Source organism: Megalobrama amblycephala, linkage group LG10 (genome assembly GCF_018812025.1).
Source record: "Megalobrama amblycephala isolate DHTTF-2021 linkage group LG10, ASM1881202v1, whole genome shotgun sequence".
Taxonomy (NCBI): domain Eukaryota; kingdom Metazoa; phylum Chordata; class Actinopteri; order Cypriniformes; family Xenocyprididae; genus Megalobrama; species Megalobrama amblycephala.
This window is the reverse complement of record NC_063053.1, coordinates 24,859,451-24,886,760: the sequence shown is the minus strand read 5'-3', so window position 1 is coordinate 24,886,760 and position 27,310 is coordinate 24,859,451. Positions and strand designations below refer to the sequence as shown.

The window sequence follows — 27,310 nt, the reverse complement described above, 5'->3', positions numbered from 1 at the left end:
GTAAAAAATAAATAATAATAAATGCCAGAGCAAATAAAAAGAGAAAAGGTGTTGCTTTACTTATCTATCATATTATTTTTAATAACATTACATGCTCTAATAGGCTGTTTGCTTTTACAGTTATACAAAACAAACATTATTTGTTTTATATAATGTGTTTTATATAATGGTTGGAGCCACTAAAACATATGTATGTATGTTTTTCTTCCTCAATAATGAATAACTGTCAAATATATGTCTATTTTCTCTGTTTTTTGTCCCATACCAATTGAAATATATCATTACATCACTTCCCAAATATGTAAAACTATATTTAATTTCCTCTTTATATAAAAAGAAAAATAAATGTAAAGGCATTTCCTTTTCATTACATACTACTAACACGAATAACAATTACATTTAAAATGTTAAAATAACATGTTCATATCCAATATTAATTCATAATTCATATCACATCAAATTTCGTATGCATTATTTTATATGAAACTTTATAAGTTATTAATATACAATTTATCAGCTGTTTTACTAAATCTCCGCTTTAGTTTCACTTTTTGTATGTATTGATCTGGCCAGAAATCGTTTGCTGTCGCAAAAACTGTCGTAGATGTGCTTCGATAAAGCTTCGCAAGAATCCATTTCATATCCACAGTTTGTCCCCATCACCACACCTACTGTGCTTTCTCAGATTATAACATAGTAAAAATGTTTAACGTTATTGTTTGAGGGATGAGAACTGTTTATGATGGGTAGTTAAATGACCGTCCACAGTTTACTTTACGGCAAACAAGTGGAGCATCTGGTTGAACATTCTCCGTGTAAGTTAGTGATGGCAAAAATGGCACTTGTTCGGTGAACGCTGAATAATTAAACCATTTCATTGTGTTTTTGGAAGAAAAATGACCGATTGCCAAGTGTAACTTGTCCAAATGAATGTAAGTCTAGAGTCCTTCTCTGACCTTATTACTGCCTGCTCAGTTAAAGCTCATCAGGGAACAGATTACATTTGTTTTCCGCTGTTTGTTGGCTAACAGGAGTTGCGCAAAGCAGACATATCCTTAAATGTTTAGCTGAGTAAAAAGGTGTACGAACCTATTAACCTAAAGATGGATAAGGAGCCATCAGGATCCTCCAGCACAGGCTCCAGGAGTCCAGGAGGCTTCGGTCTGTTTGGATCTGGCCCTCAGTATTCAAAGACAGAGCTCTCTGGAGTGCCATGTAAGTCTGGCTTATACATATCTATCATATCACTGATATCCATATTCAGTAGCTTACTAAAGTGTGCTTCTCTGGACAGTGACAGGCATGAGTCCTCTCTCTCCATACCTTAACGTGGACCCCAAGTATCTCTTACAGGTGAGATCTGTGGTCTTATGGCCATAAGCTGCCTTTATTAGTTTTTAATATATGAGATTTAAAGGCTGGCTGTCATTATCGTGTGCTCACAGGATACAGATGAGTTCATTTTACCCACTGGAGCAAATAAAACAAGAGGACGCTTTGAGCTGGCCTTCTTCACTATAGGAGGATGCTGTATCACAGGTATCTTTATCTCGTCCTCCTCATATACAGGTTCTCCTGTGTCATATATATATATATATATATATATATATATATATATATATATATATATGTATATATATGTATATATATATATATGTATATATATATATCTGTCTATCTATCTATCTATCTATCTATCTATCTATTTATCTATATATATATATATATCCTACAGTTTCCTTTGTCGTATAGATACTCCTCTGAGTTCACTAGTCAAAATGCTTCCTTTTTATGTTGTTGTCTGATATAATAAAACATTTGCAAATTAAATTATCAAAACTAATTGAAAAATATTTCAGAATGTCTTATTGCTTATTTACAAGCTTTACAATGTGTGTGTTGGCATACAGGTGCTGTATTTGGGGCTGTGAATGGTCTTCGAATGGGCTTGTCTGAAACCAGAAACATGGCTTGGTCCAAACCTCGCAACGTACAGTGAGTACTGCAGCAGCGCTGGACAAATTTAAATGCTGTTATAAAAAAGTCAGTTAAGTTTACTATAAAAAAAAATATATGCTTAAACAGTCTGCATCTTACGAAATGGCAAACAAGGGAAAAAGCATGCTTGGTAAATCATAATTATGATGTAAAAAGTCATAATTATGAGATAAAATTCAAAATGATGAGATACAAAGTCTTGTGGTTATAGCTTAGTATTTCATAATTTTGACTGTCAGTTATTAGTTAATTTAATTATGAGATAAAAGGTCTTTTTATGAAATACAAATTTTTCGTTTTGTAATAATTTCAACTTTTTATCTCACAATTATGATTTACTATCAATACAAAAGTCTTAATTTTTATCTCATTATGATTTACAATCAATTTTGACCTTTTGTCTCATGATTATAGCTTATTTCATAAATTTGACTGTCAGTTATTAATTAATTATGAAATAAAAGGTCTTTTTATGAGATACAAATTTTTCGTTTTGTAATAATTTCAACTTTTTATCTCACAATTATGATTTACTATCAATACAAAAGTCTTAATTTTTATCTCATGATTTACAATCAATTTTGACCTTTTGTCTCATGATTATAGCTTATTTCATAATTTTGACTGTCAGTTATTAATTATGAAATAAAAGGTCTTTTTATGAGATACAAATTTTTCATTTTGTAATAATTTCAACTTTTTATCTCACAATTATGATTTACTATCAATTTTGACCTTTTGTCTCTTATAGCTTATTTCATAATTTTGACTGTCATTTATTAGTTAATAATTATGTGATAAAAGGTCGAAATTATGAGCTACAAATTCTATGACTTTGTCATAATTTACACTTTTTAATCTCATGATTATGATTTACTATCAATACAAAAGTCTTAATTTTTATCTCATGATTTACTACCAATTTTGACCTTTTGTCTCATGATTATAGCTTATTTCATCATTTTGACTGTCATTTATTAGTTAATGATTATGCGATAAAAGGTCGAAATTATGAGCTACAAAGTCATAATTCAAAGTCAAATTTCTGTCATAATTTTGACGTATCTCATAATTGACTTTTTATCTCACAATTATAATTTACTATCAATTTTGAACTTGTCTCATGATTATAGCTTAGTCTTTTATAATTTTGATTGTCAGTTATTAGTTAATTCAATTGAGATAAGGTTGATTTTAATTTATCTCACAAATTATGACTTAGTGTGTCATAATTTCAACTTTTTATCTCACAATTATGATTTACTATCAATTTTGACCTTGTCTCATGATTATATCTTAGTATTTCATCATTTTGACTGTCAGTTATTAGTTATTATCATTATTACTTATGATAAAAGTTTGAAATTATGATACAAATTCTGACTTTTTGTCATTTAGACTTTTAATCTCATAATTGAATAATTATGTAAATGATAGTAAATGATTTACTATCGATTTTGACCTTTTGTTATTGACCTTTTGTTATTTGCTATCATTTTCGACCTATTGTCATAATTTTGTCATTTATTAGTTAATAAGTATGTGATTAAAGGTCAAAATTATGAGATACAAAGTTATAATTCAGTCAAATTTCTGTCATGATTTTGATGCATCTCATATTTATGACTTCTATTTCACAATTATGACTTATTGTGTCATAATTTCAACTTATCTCATAATTATGATTTACTATCAATTTTGAACTTGTCTCATGATTATAGCTTAGTATTTCATCATTTTGACTGTCAGTTATTATAATTCAAACAAAGTAAAATTTCTATGTCAATTTTGACGTATCTTGTAATTGACTTTTTATCTCACAATTGTGACTTTTATCTCTGAATTTTAATTTTAGTTTCTCATTACTCTGACTTTTGAGGTCATAATAATTATGATTTACCAAAGATTTGTTTTTCTTATATGGTGGAAAATGCAATTAATAATAGTCTTAACGACAGGACAGGACATCCACTGCTTTGATAGTTTGTGTTACTGACTCCATCAACACATTGCATACTTTCATGAAGTTAACCAGCAGAGGGCAGTGTTTACCACAGTGTTCACCATGTAATCTATAGGAACAGAAGTGGCAGAAGTGTATTTCCTGGTAAAGGTTGGTCAGGTAACACACAATACGGGTATTCCATGATGTCAGAGGCAGCATTGCCATGAATAGGTGGATAAACCGCTCTGAGCTCTGTGGTGTCAAGTTTCCTTTGGTTTGTGGTGATGCACCGCATTCCACAAAAACCAGAGTCACATGCACTTTTCCTTTGAATTAAACATTGTGGTGCGGGCAGTTGGGGGAATTCGTAGACACACTGGTTTTTGACGTCACAAAACGGAAAAGAAAACCAAACCCATCACAATACACCCTACAGAAATCTTCTGATTTATAAAACAGCTTTTCTTCTGTTGCAAATCCTAACTGAAAAAATTAAGATGGCTGATTGAGACACGCATTTAATCCTGATTTTACAACAGCTGGTTCCCCTTCTGTCAATGTTTGTGTTTTTGTCTCTGTTATCAGGCCTAGATAAATCATTTGATACACTGCTAGACATTGACATAGTCGATCAAAAGTGCTTTTTTGGGTTTTTTTTTTATACGTTATCAATAACGATGTCTTGACAGCTGTTTTAAATCAATAGCTCAAATATATCTGTGTGTACACACCTGTGTGGCCCAAAGCATCATGTGGTCAAGGCTGTTCACATGCAGTTCTTTTCATGTTGTTCAAGACAAGTACAGTGGGCCAAAGTCTGCCGCTCCACTGCTGTTACGTGCGAGAGTCCAGCACTGTCAGCAGATTGATAGGGTGTTTGGGTGAAAGTGGCATGATCACCCTGCCATAATGTATTCTCTTAAACACTGACACAGGTCAAGGAAGTTATTATTGAATGATTCAACCTTGAAACACCAAGTGCTGATTCCTGAACCAAAAATATGCATGTTTAAACAGCCTATTTGTTAATATGATATTATGAAGACTCTGCAGCCATTTCCCAAGGCATAAAACATTTGAATTTCTGTATATGGCATGATGTTTTAGAAGTCATTAGTGATTTGGGTCAATTGTGACTTTATTTTAAACTCTTAATCTCCATCCATCTCTCCAATTCAGAATCCTGAATATGGTGACCCGCCAAGGTGCCACATGGGCGAACACTTTGGGTTCAGTAGGTGAGTGGCCCAATTTCAGCCTCCTTCACCCTCAAAATGAATCTTGTCCCTCTTTGTAGTCGACTCATTTGAAACAGAAGGGTATCTTTATATTCAATATATTTTCACTTAGAAGTCATATAATAATGCTGTGTTGCATGCATGATATAAATATATATAAATATATGTGTTCAGCTCTGCTGTACAGTGTATTTGGGGTGGTCGTAGAGAAAGCCAGAGGGGCAGAGGACGACCTCAACACGATTGTTGCGGGGACCATGACTGGTGTCCTCTACAAATCTCCAGGTAGATCATGTATAATAATATGTTTATCACATTAGGGCTTTTCACACTGTGCTTAACCCCTGGTTATCGTCATTCTAAACTCCACTTATAACCCCAGGTAAAGGCACATTTCCAATTTGTGACCTAGAAGCTGGGAAAGCATGTCAATTGGAGTGGAGAAGAGGCCATTTCTTCCTTAACTTTATAGTCTGAAAAGTTCATTCAGGATAAACTCGATAGTACAGTTGCCGACAATATATAATATAGGGCTTTTCACACTGCGCTTAACCTGGTTCTAAAAACCACTTTTAACACCAGGTAAAGGTTTCACACTTGTAATTCATTACCTGGGGTTACAAAACCCTGTTTCGGGGCAGGGTTAGCTACGCTTTTGCGGTGTTAATCTCTCATTGTGGTGCCAAACTTGTACAGTGTGAAACGATGCTGTGTTAGAAAGTTGCAACAGACAACCAATTGCATACTCATATTTGCCTGCTGTGGACAGTCATGGAAACACTGCGCAGTGTATATAAACAGTAAACTCAACGTTTGAGAGGAAAAATGTCAAATGCTCACAGAAAAAGCAATAATTTCAGTGAAGAAGAGAACATTTTATTCTTAACTTTTTATAGTCCGAAATGTCCATTCAGTATAAACTCAATAGTACAGTTGGCAATTTGCGGATGCAAAATGCTAGATTTATGTAAACAGGTCGTGTGCTGCTTTTATCCAATCAATGACACTGACACTGCAAATATGCAAATAAGAACGTTAACCCAGGGTTTAGGAATGTGCAGTGTGAAACAGCAGCTTATGAATACCCAGGATTAATTGTTAATTCCGGGTAAATTATGAGCAGTGTGAAACATGAATAAAGATAACCCAGGATTACATTTACCCAGGGTTTAGAATGACCCAGAGTTGACTAGTTCAAGTGTGAAAAGCCCTTATGAGGATGCGCAATAGACCCCTTAAAAGTTTGTAAACATTGCAACATTTCCTGGTGGGCGGGGCTTAACTGGAGGCAAAAAGAGGCGCTGGACGCAATGTTGACAAGCGTAAGCTAGCATGTTTTAGGAGGGATTTATTAAACATGGATGCACAAGAAGCTTCAGAACTGTCCGAATATGTACAGTCACTGTCTCTGCGGAACCGTGACAGCTATTTTTGTAAATTAACTTAAGTTTTGGATATTTCCTAGACAACATATGAATTACTTTCGGGTGGTTGGGGGAATTTTGTCAAGGCTTATTGTCTAATGTAACCTAACGCTGGGCTAACTATGATTATGATTAGCAATGTGGATTATTTTAAGAGACCATTCAAAGGATGGCACACACATCTATCGCTAAATGTTTGTTTAACATTTAAGCTAGCTAGTGCGCTGAAAGTTGGCGACTTTTCACCTATAAAACAGAAACTTGCTGATTTGTACTAGATAAAACCAACACACCATTACATATGCATCGATTATTTTACCTGATATGAAGTGTGCGCTGCAAACGCGAGTATTATTTATGATCGTCTCTGTCCAGTCTGTACGCCGTATTGCATTCAACCACAATTGTCGTCTTGATTTCTGTGAAGGAATGTCTGCCGGGATCTGGTAAAACTTTAGTTTTGATCTAAAAGTGCTGTTCCTTTTATTTTGGCTGTCAAAAACAGAGCAAGACGACATTTTAAAGTCAAAACCTCAAACTTTTAGCGCGCCCGCTATTAGTTCTTCCTTATGTTTTGCCTCCAGCTAGAGCGGTGATGTCACAGTGATGTAGGTGATTAAGGGGTCTATACTAGGCTTTTCACACTTGAAATAGTTTCCCTGGGTCATTCTAAACCCTGGGTAAATGCTTTATACAGTGCGCAGTGTTTCTGTGACTGTGCAGATCAGGCAAATATGAGTATGTGATTGGTTGTCTGTTGCTAAGCATCTGGCTGTAACATTCTAACATCGTTTCACACTGTACAAGTTTGGCACTGCAACTGCTCCAGAGCAGGGTTTCATAACCCCGGGTAAAAAACGGTGCTAACCCTGCTTCTAAATTACAAGTTCTTTTACCCGGGGTTAAAAGTGGTATTTAGAGTGACAATAACCCGGGGTTAAGCGCAGTGTGAAAAGCCCTTATGTAAACATGCCATCAATGACACTGACACCAAAATTATGCAAGTCAGAACATTAACCCAGGCCCAATGTACAGTGTGAAACGGCAGCTTATAAATACCCAGGATTAACTGTAAACCCTAGTGGGAAAAAAAAGAAAAAAAAATATGTGTTTGAAATACATTTATTTTGTGCTAAGTAACTACAAATACATTTATGTATACTAAACTGGTATACTTAAAGTCTGCTTTAGTATAGAATTAGTGCTGAGGTCCAACTAAACATTTACTGAAGTATATTTGATTGTGTTAAAGTGGAACTATTGCTAATATACTTTAGGTACACTTTAAATATCTTACATTTAAAGACTGATATTATATATATAATAAGATCATATAGTCCTTATCAACAGTGATATTAAAACACTTTTTAGGCATAGTATTAAGAAATGTGCATTGTGCAATAAAGAAATTCTCCAAATAAAATTAATTATAATTTTATAGCAGTAAGTCTTAAGTGATATGTCAGTAAATATGTTAATGGTATACTTAGTATGAAATAAATGTATTTTAAATAGATTTTGGTATAGGCTTTTATTTACTAGGGAACCCGGGTAAAGTATGAGCAGTGTAAAAAGTGTAAAAAAAAAAAAAAAAACCTATATTGTTGTCTTAAAGAAGCAAAAACACAGTCAGGAGACTGAAGGAGAAGGAACAGAAATGTGGTGTACTTCCTTTTCTTTGGAAGATTTGAGGTGAAAAGGGAAATTGTTCTGATGACAACAGAGTATTGTTGTGAAAGTCATTGTACGCTATCTTTTGCAGAAAACATGCATTTCCTTTTATAAAACTCATTAATAACAGTAACAGGCATCACTACATTATATAATCTTTAACAGATTAGCTAATGTAAACTCGCCTTACAGTTTGAAGTTTTGATTCATATATCTTCAAATGCAGTGCCCCCAAAAGTATTTGGACACTTAAAACATTAAGGATTTTACTCGACACTGTAGTTTAATGTTTAGAAATATGTGGTAACTGTTGAACATCCTGTGTTTCAGTGGCCTTTATTGGTTTTGGAAGTATTTTCTCAGCTAGGAATTGAAAAAAATATATTTTTTTAAAATAAATATAGAGGGAGAACAGACAGGAAGTGAAGTGGGAGAGGGAGAGGGAGACGGGGGAACGGGATGGAAAAGGACCACAAGAATGAAGCGCAGTGTGAACCAACCTGACCAGCTCCCATATGAGTCAAAAACACTGGAAACTGATTTGAAGCAAAAAAATATGTAGATAATTCAGAAAAAAGGCAATTTCATGTTCTTTAGCATCTTTGATGAGAGAATGAACTACAATCCCATAAAGCACTGAAAATTACATATTTATAAAGATGGCAGGGTATATAAAAATTGTTTATTTATAAGTAATAATAAATTAATATTAAACAAGACATGATTCGTAGAACATAAAATGTAAAGTATAAACACAATAATTGTAAAATGCATTGCAAAATATTCATATAGATACAAATACACTACTTCTAAAAAAAGAAATAATTTTTTTATTAATCAAGGACGCATTAAATTGATCAAAAGTGGCAGTAAAGACATTTATAATGTTTCAAAAGATTTCTGTTCCAAATAAATGCTCTTCTTTTGAACTTTCTATTCATCAAAGAATCATGGAAAAAAAAAATTCATGGTTTTCACAAAAATATTAAGCTGCACAACTGTTTTCAATATTATAACAATGCTTCTTGAGCAGCAAATCAGTATATTAGAATGATTTCTGAAGGATCATGTGACACTGAAGACTGGAGTAATGATGCTGAAAATTCAGCTTTGATCACAGGAATAAATTACAGTTTACAATATGTTCACATAGAAAACTCTTATTTAGGCCACTGAAGGCCATTCGGTGGTTATAAACACAAAATGTCATTGTTTCTACAAGGAAGCACCTTCAGAATTACCCTACAGGTGTTTTCCTATAGCTGTGACTGGGAATATTTAGAAGAGAAGAGTTGTTGTAAAGACAATAGGGGAAAACTGCTCAGCTAGAGTGCCCATTATGCTTTGCTGCAGAGTTTATAAGAAGGGAGGTTCCTGGGTATTGAGTTGATGCAGCTGAAAAGCATTTGGCAGGGTTTAGTGTCAGATAAGAGTTTTGCAATGAATGCAGTTTGTGTGTCACAAGCCTTTCAGACCGTCACACGTTCACTCATAACTTTCGTTATCTCACGTTTCATAGTCATGTGTCACTCAGGATATATTCAAACATATTTACAAGTGCACAGGAAGTGTTCATTGATCATAATGGTGCTGTAAAATCATTTACAATCTGTTTTCAACTGACATGTGTTCTGCATACCTGAAGCATTTTTGTTTAATATTAACAGAAAACAAGAATGTAGACATGTAGCAACATATCTAAAGGAAAGAGTCCCTTTTTGTTATTTTGTGATGGGTGGGCTCTCGCTGGCTCACATCCACCGGTTCCATCAGCCGTTATCAATCCTCGACTCGTGGTGGGTGTGGAGTCCTCACGCTTGTCAAAGCTCTATCGCTCTTCTCCATGTTCTCGGTCAGGGTGAGATGAAGCTCCTCTGTGAGACTGTCGCTGGAGCTCAGTGACTTGATCTGGCTGTACTGTGTGCTGCTCACCAGAGAATGTGTGAAACAAAGCTTTTGTTTTGAACCAAAAATGTTGTTCTAATTTTAGTTTTACTATGATAATGATGCCTGGGATTGAATAAATGAGTCATTGCACTCTTACACAGTCTTGGGCAATGCTGTTCTCTCTGAATGTGCGAGACTTTTGATTCATTAGCAGCTGTAGGGAAATAAGTAGCCGTTATGTTGTGTTTGGGTCATTTTGACGTGGAGAGGATTTTCTCCCGAAAATGTTAATGTTATCACATTGGGCCTTGCTCACACAAGGTATAACTACTTCCCAATTTTTTTTTTTTTTTTGTTCTTTGTTACATTGTAATTATTCAAATAAGTACTGAGTACTATTAATTAACTACATGTACTTACTATAGAGTTAGAGTTAGGGTTAGGGTTTGGTTTAGGGTCAGTTACATGTAATTATGCATAATTTACTGTTACTACTAAAGTAAGTTCACGTAGTAACGGGTAACTACGGCACTAAAATAAAGTTACCGATAATATTTACATTGCAAAGATAAAGGCCTCGGACCTGTGCATATTTTGAGTATTGCAGGCTTTATCCTCAGATCAATGAGGCTCACATCACTCAGTTTCAAAAAATAAATACAAAATCTGTCATAAAACTGAAGTTGACAAAAAGATCGAATCCAATATTTGGGAGAAATATTAGTTTCTCCCAAGGTTTTTTTTCTCCATTTTAACACCTATTTGCCATTTGATGTCACCTGTTGGAGTTTGGGTTCCTTGCCACTGTTGCCTTTGGCTTGCTTAGTTGGGGACACTTGACATTTGATATTCAGCAGTGTTTTGCATCTGTCTGCATTGACACCATTTTCTTTAAGAGCTGCTGTGCAGCCTAAATTATACACCTGTTATCACTGTAAAGCTGCTTTGACACAATCTGCATTGTAAAAAGCGCTATATAAATAAAGGTGACTTGACAAAATAAAAGCATTTCAAAACAAACTTTCTGGTTAAACATTAAAGTACACTAGTGTGATAAACTGTGCATTTTCCCCCCATGTTTTGTTGAATATTCACAAAATTACCCACAAATACTGCTTTTTTCACACTGAGCTGAGATCAGTGAGGCCTATATGGAAGCTTGTTTCCGTCATGAAATTAAAAAAAAAAAGTGATTGTAACTTTTTATCTCACAATTCTTTTTTTCTCAGAATTGTGAGTTATAAAGTCAAAATTGCAAGAAAAACTCGCTTAAGTCAATTGCAAGAAATAACTTGCTTAAATCTCACAATTCAGACTTTTTTCTCAAAATTGAGTTTATACCGCAATTGTGAGTTTATATCATGCAACTCTGACTTTATAACTCGCAATCGAGTTTATATCTCAATTCTGAGAACAAAAGTCAGAATTGCGTGATAAAAAGGCAGAATTTTGAGAAAAAGTTGCAATTACCTTTATTTTCTTACAAATACAAAACCTGTCCTAATTGAAACAAATTGAGAAAAAGATTGAATCCAATATATGGTGATAATATAGCATGAGTGATTTACAAGCTATTTTAAAAGGCTGGTCATTTTTGACTGGGAACATCAAAGGTTTTAAAGGGTTTTTAACATTATAAGGGAAAAGATTTACAAAGTGCAGTAAACAGTAAAACTATTTGTGCTACAAATAAAGAAATACTTCTTTGCAGTATCAAGGCTGTTTTGTACAGCTGAAACTAACTGGAAGCGAATGACACCAGAACACAGACATTCATTTTACAAATGGTCGCGCTTGATAGGTCTGTAATGTTTGGATCCCAGTACGTGAGAAGACTTTCTTAAGGAGCTGCTTGAAAAAATGTCAACTGTCGTTGTACAATTTAGTGAAAGCAATGAGTGCAACCCAGGAAGGAGAAGTTGGGCAAGTTCATCTACAGATAAATTCAGATTTAGAGGAACTGCTGAATCTTGTCTTCTCAGTCGTTTCATTTCCTTAAGTTGTTTATGTGCGTTTTATTGCAGGAGGTTTGCGGGGGGCAGCGCGAGGTGGGTTGGTCGGGCTGACGCTTTCTGGACTTTATGCTCTCTACAACAACTGGGAGCACCTGAAGGGAAGCTCTCCTACACGCTACTGAGGCGCCTGTTAAGATACTCAACAAAGCAGTCCAAAAATTGTCAATTTTTCAAAATACCAAGCTTAATTGATTGCATTTGCTAAGTAGCAATGTCCATCAACTTTACTGCTAAGATGAGGTCAAGAAACTGCACCTGGAGGCTTCAAATTCATTCTGAAATGTCATCAGTTATGATTTGAGGAATGTTTGCAACTAATGATTTAAACACTATTTAATTGATTAATGAAGCTTAAGTGTCCATAAATGTAACCGACAGTGTGTGTGTACATTCAGCAGTCTAACATTGAACCATCTGTAATTGATTTTTCAAAACAGATGACTTGATGTTAACAAAATGAAACATTGCATTAGAACTGGATAATGAGTGTTTACTAAAATTCTTTGCTGTAATATTTGGTAATTATGAATGTATGTTATTACATGAAATGATATTTGGGCACATTGCCTTATTCCATCAGCATTGTTAACAGACCCCAGAATGTATATGTGCAACTGGAAGTAAATGTCACTAAAAATTAAATCTGCGCTATAAAAACCATCTACATTTGTGTGTTCAGCTTGAGTGTTCACTGAAATGTAGAGATATTGTTGAAAAGGAAGTTCATGTAATGTTATGTTAATAATGTGAGCATTTCTGTGAGCATAAACTGGCATTTCCTCTGTCAGGAAATAGAAATGAGTCACTTTACAACATTAAGCACATTTATGTCTTTTTATTGATTCAGGTGACAGTGATCAAAGCATTAGAGGTCATGTAAGCAATATTTTAGATTAATCTACACACAAGTATACATGTAAAACACTGTAATCCAAACACTGGCACATGATGACAACGATTTTTGCATTGTTAATTTTTCTGTACCAAGTCTTTGGTCCATTACTAAGTGAAAGATTTGTACTTGAGCTGAAATTATGATCAATAAGAAGCGGTTTAATTTTTGCACCAGCTTTAAATTCACCTGTAGTCTTTGCTCTGTATGTGCGCAAAGCATAATTCTTGTTTTATATGTTGACAGGGAGTTTCACAGCATAGACATAAAGCCGTATCAGTGGTTATTATACCACAGATTCAATTTAAAAAGAGCTATAGTGATTCTATGGTAAACATTTACCACATGTTGAGCTCAAAGACCACATCAAACGCTGGCTGCTGTAGCTCATGACGCAGCAGAAACGGCAAACTTTTATGAATTGTTTTCCCTACATACAATGAGATGGACTGACAGCAGGCGCTGCTACACATTCCATGTCAGGCACGAGTTGTCTGAATGTTTTGAGGTTAGGATAACGGAAGATGCTATGTTTAACTGGCATATGAGATTTGTATGCCACAGAAGTGTATAATATAATCATTACAAATAAAGTAATGTGAACAGCAAGGGATGCTCATTCCATACTCGAAAAGAAATAGTAAAATTCTATATAAATATATACTCCAAGAAGCCATGGAGGAGATCACTCTCTGCTTTTAGAGCATGTTTTCCTCCAAATGTGCAGGTTGTTAAGATTTGAAACATGAAGCTGTAACTGTGCGTGAATAAAATTAATATAGAGATTTATTCAAGTTCTTCCCAAGTCCCCCCTCCCAATATGCCCCCATAAGGGAAAAAAATAAAAATATATTTTGTTTTGTATGCACCAATCTGGTCCATTTCCTCGTGATTTTTAAATCACTTTACTGAATTATAATAAAACACACTGGTCTCCTCCACATTACTGGAATTAAACTGTATTAAGCCAAAAACACAGTAATTCCCCAGCATAAACACTCCCTCAAGTGATGGTGTACCAAAAGCCTTGGCTCCTGCACAGGGCCTTTAGTCCACATCACTCTTTCAGTCTCTAGAAGATTACAGAGAGAGAGAACCCCTAAAGAGCACGGAAGAAAAATATTGTGCAATAATCAGCGGTTATATAGCGCTAGAGTAAATCTCAAAAAGCCATTGGATGTTGCCTTCATATCTGGAAGAGAGAAGAGAAAATGGTTTTACTTCCTCTGAACGCAAAAACAGCTCTACTTTTAAAAATGCTCACATTTATATCATTGTTTCTCACCTGTGTAGCTGTTTGATGAAGCCACTTTTCTCTGTCCCCGCTGAGCTTCATACAGGAAAACAGGTCACATACTATGGGTAGGCCAAGCCTTTCCTGGACAAACCACAGGAAAACATGGGATGGAATGAATGCATGTATAACACCAAGTGACACATTCTCAAAACCTAATACTATGGATGGAAATCGTAAGATGGTTCTTTAAAGGGATAGTTCACGCCAAAATGAAAATTCTGTCATCGATTCATGTCGTTCCAAACATAATACTTTTGATAGTTTTAATGAAACCTGAAACATTTCTGTACCATCCATTGAAAAAGTTTATTTCACCAAAACTTTGACTCTTCAAAAAGTTCACAGGCAGTAATCCAATCACGCGTCAAACAAATGTGATTGAGCTTCTGTTTACCGTATTTGATGTGCTCTTTTTGTATGCATGGTAATGTTTATATTAGTGCTGTTAAATCGATTAAAAAAAAGTAACTAATTAATCACTATTTTTTCTGCGATTAATCACAATTTAAAAACATTGGCGTTTTCAATTTTTTTTATAATGTAATAATTTATAGTTTTTTATAGTTACTCTCCAAATTAATGTATTAAACTTAAATATAAATATTTAAAATATTTATTTAATGACATGTTTTTATGAATGAAGGCCAGTATCACTGATACTAATACTGCTACTGATGTCTCTATGAAATTTATTTTTTTGAAACAAATTATAGACATTCAACATTACAGTATAACTGAATTAAAACTTTTTTAATTTAAGTAAACTTAAATCAAATCACAATTATTAAATTATTAAATTATTAATTATTAAAAACCCATGACCTTCCTGGAAATATACACAAGTTATTAAACACTTTACAGTATTCACTGCATAAATTATAAATTAAATATAGATTAATCTTATTAAAGCTGCGATTTTCTCTGCTACCTTTGTTCTTTGATGAACATTAATGACACATCAGAGCAGCTTATTAAGCTGCTGTCACTTTAAGAGCTGCCGCTGCCGAACATGACCCGGATCTGACATGCATCCCAGTTTCTCACAACTCTTCAAGTTCATTTAAGACATTATTTAACTCATTTAAGACTGCTCTTATGAGAATACCCAACAAAAATGCCATTTTCCACTCATTTGGTGTGATGTTTGTTCAAGTGCGAAAGAGAACTCTACTGGTTGGCATCTTTCTATGCACACGATTTGTGTGTGTGTCACATGACACGACATTCACAGACAGCGCGTTCTCGTTTGTCTTGTGGCGCTTGAATGGTTTAAAAGCATGTGTGCAAATAAGAGCATTTTATAATGTAACGCTAGCCAGATTATGACGGAAAAAAAAACGGAAGCTGCATTAATTGCGCTCAATATTTTTAACATATTAAGCTGAAAAAAGTTATTGCATGCGTTGACGTGCTAATTTTGATAGCCCTGGTTTGTATGTGAATATTTTTTGTTAATGTTATATGTGTGTAAAATCTGTTTATCAAATAAAGTGATCGTGTCTGTTCAAAAGACTTGATTCCGCTCGATTCATATAGGCTACTTTTACAATTTTTATATGAACTTTTTGAAGCACGTAGACTTTCAATGAATAGACAGAAATCTCTCAGGTTTCATTAAAAATAGGGTTTGGAATGACAAGAGGGTGAGGAAACTATGACAACAGATATCAGCCTCACCTGTGCATTGGCCCGCTTTCGTAAAAGCCATTTGTCCTCCTCGAGGTCTTTTGTGTTCTCGCTCTCTGGCTTGTTTGGCGTCTCAGTGGTACTGCTAACGTGCTTCTTCGCTGGCAGAAGCCAGTTCTCCGACTGCAAAGGCTTATGGATGGAGCTCTCAGAGTCTGAGGTTTTGATGTGCGGGGTCACCCAGGCAGAGAGGGATGAAAAGTCAGGGGACTTGGCACAGTTGCTCGGGTGCAGCCAGGCCTCTAAGATGGCCTGAACCTTCTGCTGCTGGTGGCTGGAGGCTTTGTTTGTGGCATTCTTATTGACGGGAACCCCATTCTTATCTCGACCCTCTTTCTTGAGGAGCCAAGCACCGAGGGCCTCTTTTCCACAGTTGTCGTCACAGACACATTGAGCGTAGCTGGCACAGGTCTCGTTGGCTTTGCAGGTGGTCTCGAGAGGGATGGTCTTGTGAAGCCACATCTCGATGGGATCCGAGTTGGTGTTTGGAGTGCTGGAAGGGGATGACGGGGGAGTCTTTAGGCACTTGAGCTTTCCGAGGTTCTCGATTTCCACAGCCGTGGTCCGTGTGGCACAGCAAGAGCTGCAGTCAGACTTTGAGAGCCAATCGCTGTAGGAGAAGCTCTCATAGAAGGGTTTGATGATCAGATTGAAGTGGTCAGCATCTGATACTTGGCTAGTCTTATCTTGCTTTATTGTGCTCGGCCTGGCAAGCCACTTGCTGAGTTCTTCCTCCTCAAAAGAGTCGTCCACTTTTTCCTGCTGGTCTTCCAGTTCCACCTCATCCAGATTTAAGTCGCTTTCCTCAATCATCTCAATCGAGAAGGTTGAGCTGCCGCTGCTGGTTCGCTCACGAATTGGTAATTTCTCCTTTATAAGCCATGACTCCAGGTCATGAAGCTGGCCCCAAGCTTTATGGAAGTCAAAGGCAGGTAGTTGTTGCTCTACCTGTATGATGGAAATAAAATTGAAAAAACTCAGTGTGCAATTTCTTAAACATAGAAGTAGCACTTTGGCTACAGTCAAGTGAATAATTCAACGGTTCTTAAAGGGTTAGTTCACCCAAAAATGAAATTTCTGTTATTAATTACTCACCTTCATTTCGTTCCACACCCGTAAGACCTTCGTTCATTTTCGGAACACAAATTAAGATATTTTTGATGAAATCCAACGGGTTTTTATCCCCCGTTGAAAGCAACATAATTATTCAAGGTCTAAAGAAGTTGTAAAGACATCATTAAAGTAGTCCACGTCGTGAGTACAGTGGTTCAATCCTAATGTTATGAAATGACTAGAATACTTTTTTGTGTGCAGAAACAAAACAAAAATAATGACTTTACTCAATTTCCTCTCTCCACTTTCATTCTCCTAACACTGTTCACGTTCAGCGCTTCCGTGTTCCACGTCTGAACGCCAGCTCCGTATTAGTCGGCTCCTGCGTCAGCATCAGACGCATGCATCGTGCTGCTCACGTGAACAGCGTCGGCAAACACTGAACCAGCGTTCGGACATAAAATTTTCTATGGGAGATAAAAAACCTCTCGGATTTCATCGAAAATATCTTAATTTGTGTTCTGAAGATGAACGAAGGTCTTACGGGTGTGGAACGACATGAGGGTGAGTAATTAATGACAGAAATGTCATTTTTGGGTAAACTAACCCTTTAACAAGTATGTCTGTTCTTTTATCAGGGTATCATTGCCTTTCCATCATGTTCACACAGGACACAAAAATAAAATAACAGTTCACCTGAGATTCCTTGGAAACAAGCAGCCAGTCCTGGAGGTTTGTGCTGAGGTGGTGTCTTGCAGGAGCGCTGCTTACTGGACGGTTTCCTAGAAGCCACTCAGCCAGAGGTGTGGCCCGTTCAAGATCTATTTTCTAAGTAAACAAGATGGGTATTTAACATTGCATGCACAAAACTGTGCAGGACATTAAATGAACAAAGTATAACATCAAAATCACACCTGTTTCTTGCAAGAAACTGGGCAGTCCTGGAGAAGCCACGGTCTCGCAAAAGAGTCTGAGGTCTCGATTTGCTGCAGCAGAGAAGAGTTATGAATGCAGGTGCTTTGTGGAAGGGTGCACAGGTCTATTTATAGCAATGGTATGAGTACATAGTATTTTGACAAACTATTTTCCTCCGCTACACTGTGATCCTGTCAACAGTCAATGAACATTTCAATCCTACGTTAATAACTGGACCATATGTTCTATCAGAAAATGTTCACTTGAGTCAGCTTTAAGCTGTCTACACTGAACGCATCAAAGAAAAAAGGTCAGAATCCATTCGTACTGTTGTCAGAAGTAATGCAAGTGCATGGGGTACGTCAGAAACAGAACAGGGCATCAGTTTACTGTCGGCGTCATGTCACATCCAGGGATTATAATTGGCTCTATTTGCTTTTGCCACATAATGCTGTGTCACTGTTTTAAAATAAAATATGTTACCATTTATAGCTATCAATCTATATTAACCACATGCCTTGGTGTCCAAGTATGCATATCAGCAATTCCACAAACCTGGGTGGAAATGGTCCCAAAGGAAGTGATAGCCTGGCGCAAGGTGCGTGCATCTGCTTGGAAACTCATCTCTGGGGTTTCTTCAGGAGTCAGACTGAGCGAAGATAACCTGAAATGACAAAAGATAAGTTATAAACTGCTTTTTTTATCTAAGACACATTTATCATCAACATAGGCATTCCTCAGAGATTCACATTGATTATAGGAGATTTAAACCTATACAGTGTCTCGGTTGACTAGCTTGACATGTAAACAGCCTTTTAGCACACTAAAGCAGATACACAACAATCGGCGTCTTACTTCTCCAGGCAGTTGGTGAGCTGGGTGGCGAGATTGTTACTACTGGAATACTCCAGCTGATGAATGAGGATGTCAAACTGGCCTTTGAGCTGTGAGAAACAATGAGAAAACAAATGTCACGTCAACTATGAAGTAACTCAACTAGAGCAGAACAGCTTCACTTCTCCTTTAAATGCGAGTTTCAGTATTCAGAGTCAATATTTAGATTTCATTTCTCAGAAATGTTGCTTTGTGATAGAGGATCTCAAAACTACTTTTACTTAAGTACCAAGTCAATACTAAAATAAAAAAAAATATGCTCAGTAAAACGAACTCACCAGATGAAGCTGCTGTAGCTGCTGATGTAAAGTCTCTCCTTTGAGCTGCTCCACCAGATCAATCTGCTCCAGCAGCCACACCTCACGAGAGCGAAGGATCTCCAGATGTCTACTGATACAGCTGTGCAGCTGAGACTTCACCTGTGAGTAACCAGACAGAGGCACACACACGTGTGAATGCAAGCGAGTCTTGACGCGTCTGCCTTTGATCTGAAAGCGCTCAGCTTTTAAAACTCCTGCAGAGGTGGATAAAACGACCCCACCTCCTAAACGCTGAAGGACAGCCTGCAATGATCTGAGGTCTACAATAATAGAAACAAGGTCCTTGTTCACTCAAAACAGAGAAACAGTATTATGCTCTGAACCATGCAGCTGTTTGGAGAGATTATGGGGAAGCCCAATGAGGTTTCTCAACAGAGCTTACTTGCCTATGAACTATTTTTGAGACAATTTCTCAACTGTTAATACTTCTGAACTTGTTTAGCTGTGGTCTAGTAAGCCCTTCTCCCTGCATCTAAGTAGCAATTATCTACTGTGTCTGAGGTGACAAATTATTATGTCATATGCATGGATGTTTTCTTATGTTTACAACACAAACAAGAAAATATTATCTCATTGTGCACTAATGAGCTTAAAGCACATTATAAAGCCACAATGTTTAGAAAAGTCAGTGTTCACACCCACTAGAAAAGTCAGTAAGAAAAGATAAATGATGTTTATAACTGGAACACTGAGCCGTTAATAACACAAGCATGATTTAAGTATATAAATAAAAGAATAAAAATAGGTCTATACTTCATTTCTTACTCTTTATGACATCAAACAAACACAGGGCCAAAAGCTGTTGTATCTCACCTCTCTGGAGTTGCTCTTGAGCTGAACTTCAGCTTTGATGACCCCAGCGATGGCCTCCTCCAGCTGGGCCCGGGCCTGAATGCACTGCCTGAGGGCAGCCGTCTCTCTCTGCCCCACGGCTGACATGCTGCGGACAAAACAAACACGACAGCTCAGACGAATGGCATTTTTCTCTATTCCCAGCTGACTGGTTAAAAGGATAGTTTACCCACAAACTGAAATCATTTCATTTAAGTTTGTTTGGATGGCTGGTTTTTAACGCCATGCCCGCTTCTGTGGCTATTTTCATGCTGAGAAAACATTTGTGGTAAAACTATATCAGGTTTTAAAAATCTATTGTTGCTAAAATATCTAAAACTATATTTGGTTGAATTAGTTGGTCAAATTTAGGGCTGCTTTAGTGGACGAGAAGAGGCTTGGTCGACTAAATTTTTATTAGACAGTTAATCACAGAAGAAGTAAAAATTCCACACGGTCGGTCTATTCGGTAATATGCCGGGCAGAAAATTCAAATTGTGGGAACCTTTTCGAGAGGGTGAAGAATGACCACAAAACAGTGACGTGCGACCTCAAGCAAGAGTTATCTTTTAATAAACATGCAAGTAGAAGCCTAACGTTAGCCAATAGCCTCTCGCTCGAACGTAAAACTAGATAAATGTGCTAATATTAGGCGCATATCCAAGTGTGTCCATGCGGAGTGTGAAAACTAAATTAGTACCGCACTTACTGCAGGGCATGTTTAACTTAACTTCCATGTCATCGGAGCGCAATCTTCTTAAAGGCCGGTGTTAAGGCTTTATTGTAAGCAAGACACGGAGTTCACTTCTCCCCGACAACTCAGACAAACTCGTGTTTTTTTCTAATAATATGAGAAGATGACAATTTCTGACATTTTCAGTGCGTGAGATTGTCCTGTTTTGTTGTTGCCAGTATGCCGAAGCATGAGCTCTGGAAGCTCCACCCACTTCTGGAAAGGGGGCCGGGAGCAGCAGCTCATTTGCATTTAAAGGGACACACACAAAAATGGTGCATATTTGCTCCCACCCAAAAAGTGGCAATTTTAACATACTACAAAAAATGATCTGTGGGGTATTTTGAGATAAAACTTCATATATTAACACACTCTGGGGACATCAGAGACTTATTTTACATTTTGTAAAAAGGGGCATAATAAGTCCTCTTTAAATGCTCATTATTATGGTTAAGTATTTCTCCCCTGACTAATGGACTACTGGCTTAATAAATGAACGACTAATAGTCGACTAGTCGGGGGCAGCACTAGTAAAATGTTCACCAAACACTGTTGTTTTTTTTTTTTGTTTTTTAAGTGCCATTTTTAAAAAAATATATTCTATTTCACAGAAGAAAGTCTTGTCAAACAGGTTTGGAACAACAATTTTGGGTGAACTATGCCTTTTTATCTGACCATAACAAGCTCAAATATGTCATAACAGCATTTCAGTTTTTAAGTCTTAAATTTGTTTACATTTTAAAATTGTATATGGTGCCCATATTTGTGAACTTGGGTTAACAACAAAAACATCCCTTGAGAAAGAATTATAGTTCTACATTGATTTACTTTAACACTGATAATCATTATAATGATAATCTTCAATAATGGACATTAAAGGATTAGTTCACCTTGTGGTTGGATGCACTTTCTCAAGCTTCAAACTCGTTGGACCCACTCACTGCCATTATAAAGCTTGGATGCATCAGAATATTTATTAATATATCTCTGATTGTGTTCATCAGAAAGAAGAAAGTCATATACACCTAGGATGGCTTGAGGGCAGGTAAAGCTTGGGCTAATTTTCATTTTAAAGTGAACTGATCCTTTAATGAAAGGAGGTTTATCAAGCTATCATCCTGATAAACCTCCTTTCATTTAATGTCCATTATTTTGTGCATATTTCATCTGCTATAATTAAAATGTTTTATCGTATCGTTTTACTGTACACTTGACATTAAAAACCTTTTGAGCCTAAGGCTTATGCTTAAATACTTTTTTTGCAGCTAAATAAACATTTAGCCTATTTATGAATTTCTTCAAAAAACTATAATTTTCATTAAATGTTTTTTTTTAATAGATGAGAGAAAAATGTTATGCTTCTAGCATTCAATACAAAACATCCCATAATGCACCTCATAACGCATTACATTTATTGTGTTTAAAATGCTTAGAGTAGGATGGTGTACGTGTTTCACTGATAGTATATTAAAAAACCCATATCAGTCGAGTTCAGCTGTGGCCTTTTTCCTGTGAACTCAAAGCCTCTCTGACATCCTGCAAATGTCTGTGTGTCAGGAATGTGATGTGCCTGCCAAAGTTACAGCAACACGTGACCTGTCAAATAATATACCGCTGACAGTGTCTGAAGGGCATGATGCTTTGATTCCTGGAGTGTTTGTGCAACAGAAACAGACTAAACATGTCCCAGCAGAGGAAAACACTGTTCATACACCCTTAACAACAGGAAGAGCATTTCTTAGATCAGAAGGCTATTATTTTAATCTAAAAAAACAATGACTGATGATGCAACAGTATAAACATTAGATGTGACAAAAGCAGAATTCAGAAAACAAACATCTTTGGGGAGCATAAAAACAGCAACATCTGCACACAGCATGCAGTGGACAGAACAACAGCCAGTCTAGAGCTTTCCATTCTCACTGCATGCATGGCATTTAAACCAGAGAAGAGGAAAACAAGACCAATTAAAATAATCTAACTAATGCCCTTTTGCAAATATCTTTAATTACAGATATAATTCCCTGCGTGCCTTTACATTAGCATTTGATGGTGATATCATGGTACTGTAATTACCATATTCACGTACCATGGTATTTCAGAGAATACCATAATGCCAAAAAAACAAAGTAATACCATGGTATGTTTTTGTTTACTGTAAGTAATAAGCATTAATATGGGTACTTATAACAAACAGACGAGCGCGTTCACGATAAGTCCTTTCGTTTCCAATCTAGATGCATTTCAAACGTGATGTCAAAGCACTGATTCGGTTCCTACCTCTTCTTGTCAATCAAGCGGCCGTCAATTTGATCCAAATGTGTAGCTTAGTTTGCGTGTTGTCAATGGATGAACGTCTAATTGTTCTCGGGGTTTATCTGAGCGCCCCTTTCCTCGGCCCACAGAGACGTCATAGCACACGTAGGCAGCGCCGCCTCTGTAGGCCTCCACACGCGCCCGCGGATTCTGCACGTACACGGGGCCCACTCACAGGGGCGCGCGACTGACGGCTTAACTCAATGACTTCCCAAGAAACGACCCCAAAACACACAAAGATCACATATCTGAAAAAAAACGCGGTGCAACTCGTGTCTTAAGAGGAAGCAAAAAGAGGAAGGTGGAACTGAGGATTAAATGCTGACTTTTAAAATTAAGACTGCTGCAAAAATGCAGAACTCAGACCTTAAAATTTGACCCTATTCAAAGAGCATAGAACCCCAAGAGGCGACACTCCAGACAGCCACTAGATGGCGCTCCGGTAGCGCGGCCGCCATTATGGGGTGAAAATACTAAATGGACCATAAAATCCTTCACATCTTACGCACCCAAAATCGGCGAATTTCACTGCCAAATCTGAAGCGCAATAGAACAGTTTTTTAAATTAAGTCACCAGTAAATTGTATGGCTCCTACAGTAAATGTTGTATTGTCTTATATGTTTTATTTTACCAGTTGTGGAATCCAAATATTCAACCATCTGAGGTAACATAGTTAGCCTACTTTATTGAGTATTGCCATTTCATGCAACTTTACACATTTATTAATAGTAAATTAATAATTAATACATTTAAGATCATCATGTTTGCAGCAAACAATATATTTCAGACCTAATGGAGTAATAGTAATAATATTTAGGTCTGAATTGCAATAGGCGGTATTGTACATTTTTTTTTTTTTTTTTCCTGTGTCCATTATCACATAATTCCCACTTTTGCTTTAATGGACATTAGACAACACTGCAAAATCAAGCTGTTATATTCATATATTTATTGTCCAACAATCCCAATTTTTCTGATGCATGTCCTTAATTTAATTTCATATGTTGTAATAATTCAGTGTTTATAAACCTTTTAAAGAATTTTAACCCAAACTGACTGGGTTTCTAGAGAGCAAAGGTTTTGTGAAAAAAGTGGAAGACTTAAACATAAAGTCTGTAAAAGAAACTGTTAAAAGGATTTGATGATCACTAGTGATAGTATTTTATTCTGTGTTGTCATCATTCAGGTTGGATTTCAGATTTAATGTATGTTTTTTTTTTTTAACAAAGCAGCTGTTATTGTTATCATTGATAATGATATGCGATTGCAATGATATTAACGCAGCGTCTCTCACAAACGTCTCCATGGTTGCAAGGCACGCTCCCTGTGCAAGCAGGGGGTCACAAGCGCTGCGTAATATCATTGCAATCGCAACTTTTCATTTTCCATCGGTCATAGTATACGATGTAACTACAGAGGAGTCAAGTTTTAAATAGGAAAAATATTGAAACTCTTTGGTAATTTTTTTGAGTGAGATGCTAACGGTCTAATCAGATTCAATGAACTATGCTAAGCTATGCTAAAAGTTTGGCTGAATGGATTAACGGAAAACGGTAAAACTCAAATGTTTAACTCTAGGGGAGTTGGAAAATGAGTCCATTTTCAAAAAAAGTGGAGTGTTCCTTTAATACCTAGTACTCCCGGTACACAAATACAGCATGAGTGTCAGTCCAAATTAACATATGCAAAATATGCAAATATCTGTACGCCACCAACTAAAAACAATCAATCCGAAAAAATTAAGCAACGTTCATATCAGTGTTAATTTCGTTGACGAATAATTTGTCAACGACATTTTTTCACGGACGAAAACGAGACGATGACTAAATAAAAATGTGTTTTGAATGACTAAAACTATTACTAAAATCTACTCTCATTTTCATCAATGAATAAAAACGAAACAAAAATGAAAGAGAGGGACGATTTGGGAAGATATCCAGTCAGGACTGCTGTCCAGTGTAGCAGATGCACACATTTGAAGGGTAACATGCTGATCTAACCACGGGAAACTCTACAGGCTTCGCAATTAATGAATAGCACACATTTATGCCAAACGATTGCTTATAAGCTAATGTTGATGAATTATGACAATGTTTACTACAAATTGTTTATATTATAGTATGTTTTAGATGGTTGTAAGAACTAAAAAAAAAAACTATAATGACATTTAAAAGCAAAAACTAAAAGACAAATCCAAAACATTACTAAACTTTTAACTAAAATAACAATGAAAGCAGAAAAAATAAAAATCAAGTCTAATTAAAAAAAATTTTTTTAACAAAAACTATAATAGTTCCTCAATGATAAGTGTGTCAATCCCTGAAAAGCACTGAATTTAGCTCTCTTTCGTGTCTTTTTGCACTTAAACGGTCAAAAACCATCCGCTCTGAAGAGTAAAGTACAGTTGGTTGTCTTAAGTGAACATAAACAGTTTGGATAATATCAGATGTATATCAGTGTATTGGATCTGTGTATTGCTAGAGAAATGCTTACTTAATGCATTACAATTAATAAATTAGATTTTAGATTGACTAAGTCTACTGTAGATTTAGTCGACTAAAACAAGACTAAAACTAAAACAATTTCCGATGACTAAAACTAAATCAAAATTTGCTGTCAAAATGAACACTGGTTCATATGTAGGTGAAAATCCTCCTAACCCAAACCAAATCGTTATGCTGCTTAAATAACTGAATTACATGTAATCCTGATGATTCATTTATTGCACTAACTTTCACTAGCCAGACACTATTGCAATGACGAAACTCAAAAGCTTGAAAGAGAAAATTAGGCAACATTAGGGCCATATTAATCATATGAAATCATATAAAAGAGCAAAATAAAACAATGACTGAACATCTGAAGAAGTGGACACTGAAAACATACCCTACAGGTCGCGCGTCTGTAACCCCCTTTATATATCACGTCGCCGAGGACAGAGTGAACAATTCGTAACTCGTAAAAAAATATACATTTTTAAAGTATGTCATTAAAACGATTCTCAGATTACGTATAAACTTGTTGTGGTGATAAGTTTAAGATCATTCAAACAGAAGAAAGTTCGACTGGTTATGAAATATGGTGATCTCGCCCCCTCTAACCCAGATTAACATTCCGACGCCGCATTAGCTAACTGTTAAACGATTTCCAAAAACATGTCATTGTAGAGCCTCGTTTTATACATACCTGCACCACCTGGTAAGCTCGTAAGGAAATGAAGTGTTATTAATATAATAAAGCCTTCTGGAGAAAGCAATGGCTCGTCCTCTCACGCGCTGCTACGCTTCCTGCGAGGCTAATGTCAAAGGAGATTCGGATAATGACGCGAGAGATCATGATCTCGCGATATTACGACACTGCGTTCTCAAATGTGATGCTGCCATCTAGTGGCCACTGAAAGCCATTTCACAGATTCAGTACGATAAGAAATGATAGATTTCAGAGATTTTAATAATATATAACTGAGAACATGGGTTACGGTGCCCCTTCAGAACAATGTGCATTTAATGATCAACTTTAACTTACAACTTACATTAACTTTTACATTCATCATCCAGAGTTTTTTTATTCCGAAAGGTAAGCAGAACGGAAACATTTTATTTCACAATATCAAACGTATGTACACAATTCGTACAAACATCTACAGCTCATAACAAATAAGAAAACAAATAAATAAACAAAAGAATATAGATATGTGTAAGGGAAAACCAAAATGATTTATGCCAGGGGTAAAATTACAACGTTCAAGTAAACAAAATAAAGTAACATAGTGTGCCTCATATATATATATATATATATATATATATATATATATATATATATATATATATATATATATATATATATATATATACAGTGCCCTCCACAATTATTGGCACCCTTAGTAATTATGAGCAAAAGCAGCTGTGAAAATAAATCTGCATTGTTTATCCTTTTGATCTTTCATTCAAAAAATTCACAAAATTATAACCTTTCATTTAAGGAAAATAATTGAAAGTGGGGGGAAACTCACATTATGAAATAAATGTTTTTCAACACGTTGGCCATAATTATTGGCACCCTTTTATTCAAAACTTTTTGCAACCTCCTTTTCCCAAGATAACAGCTCTGAGTCTTCTCCTGTAATGCCTGATGAGTTTGGAGAACACCTGAGGAGAGATCAGAGACCATTCCTTCATACAGAATCTCTCCAGA

The 27,310-nt window shown here is 36.0% G+C and overlaps 2 protein-coding genes across 3 annotated transcripts; one reads left to right on the top strand and one right to left on the bottom strand.

Moving 5' to 3' along the window:
* Window positions 1-609: 609 nt before the first annotated feature.
* On the top strand, window positions 610-12,842 carry timm23b (translocase of inner mitochondrial membrane 23 homolog b (yeast)). The gene is made up of 8 exons (XM_048205556.1): window positions 610-932; window positions 1,032-1,215; window positions 1,295-1,353; window positions 1,446-1,539; window positions 1,911-1,995; window positions 5,123-5,181; window positions 5,356-5,466; window positions 12,188-12,842. The coding sequence occupies exons 2-8, from the start codon at window positions 1,104-1,106 to the stop codon at window positions 12,298-12,300; spliced, it is 633 nt and encodes a 210-aa protein (XP_048061513.1). The 5' UTR covers window positions 610-932; window positions 1,032-1,103; the 3' UTR covers window positions 12,301-12,842.
* A 156-nt stretch (window positions 12,843-12,998) lies between these two features.
* On the bottom strand, window positions 12,999-26,456 carry ncoa4 (nuclear receptor coactivator 4). Of its 2 annotated transcripts, none has more exons than XM_048205554.1 (10): window positions 26,303-26,456; window positions 20,049-20,175; window positions 19,194-19,334; window positions 18,877-18,965; window positions 18,577-18,685; window positions 18,021-18,092; window positions 17,803-17,934; window positions 16,045-17,001; window positions 14,356-14,448; window positions 12,999-14,262 (listed from the first exon to the last, which is right to left on the bottom strand). In XM_048205554.1, the coding sequence occupies exons 2-10, from the start codon at window positions 20,172-20,174 to the stop codon at window positions 14,257-14,259; spliced, it is 1,725 nt and encodes a 574-aa protein (XP_048061511.1). In that variant the 5' UTR covers window position 20,175; window positions 26,303-26,456; the 3' UTR covers window positions 12,999-14,256. The 2 variants fall into 2 exon arrangements, with proteins under 2 accessions (XP_048061511.1, XP_048061512.1); XM_048205555.1 differs by lacking the exon at window positions 26,303-26,456 and adding an exon at window positions 23,080-23,272.
* Window positions 26,457-27,310: the final 854 nt, after the last annotated feature.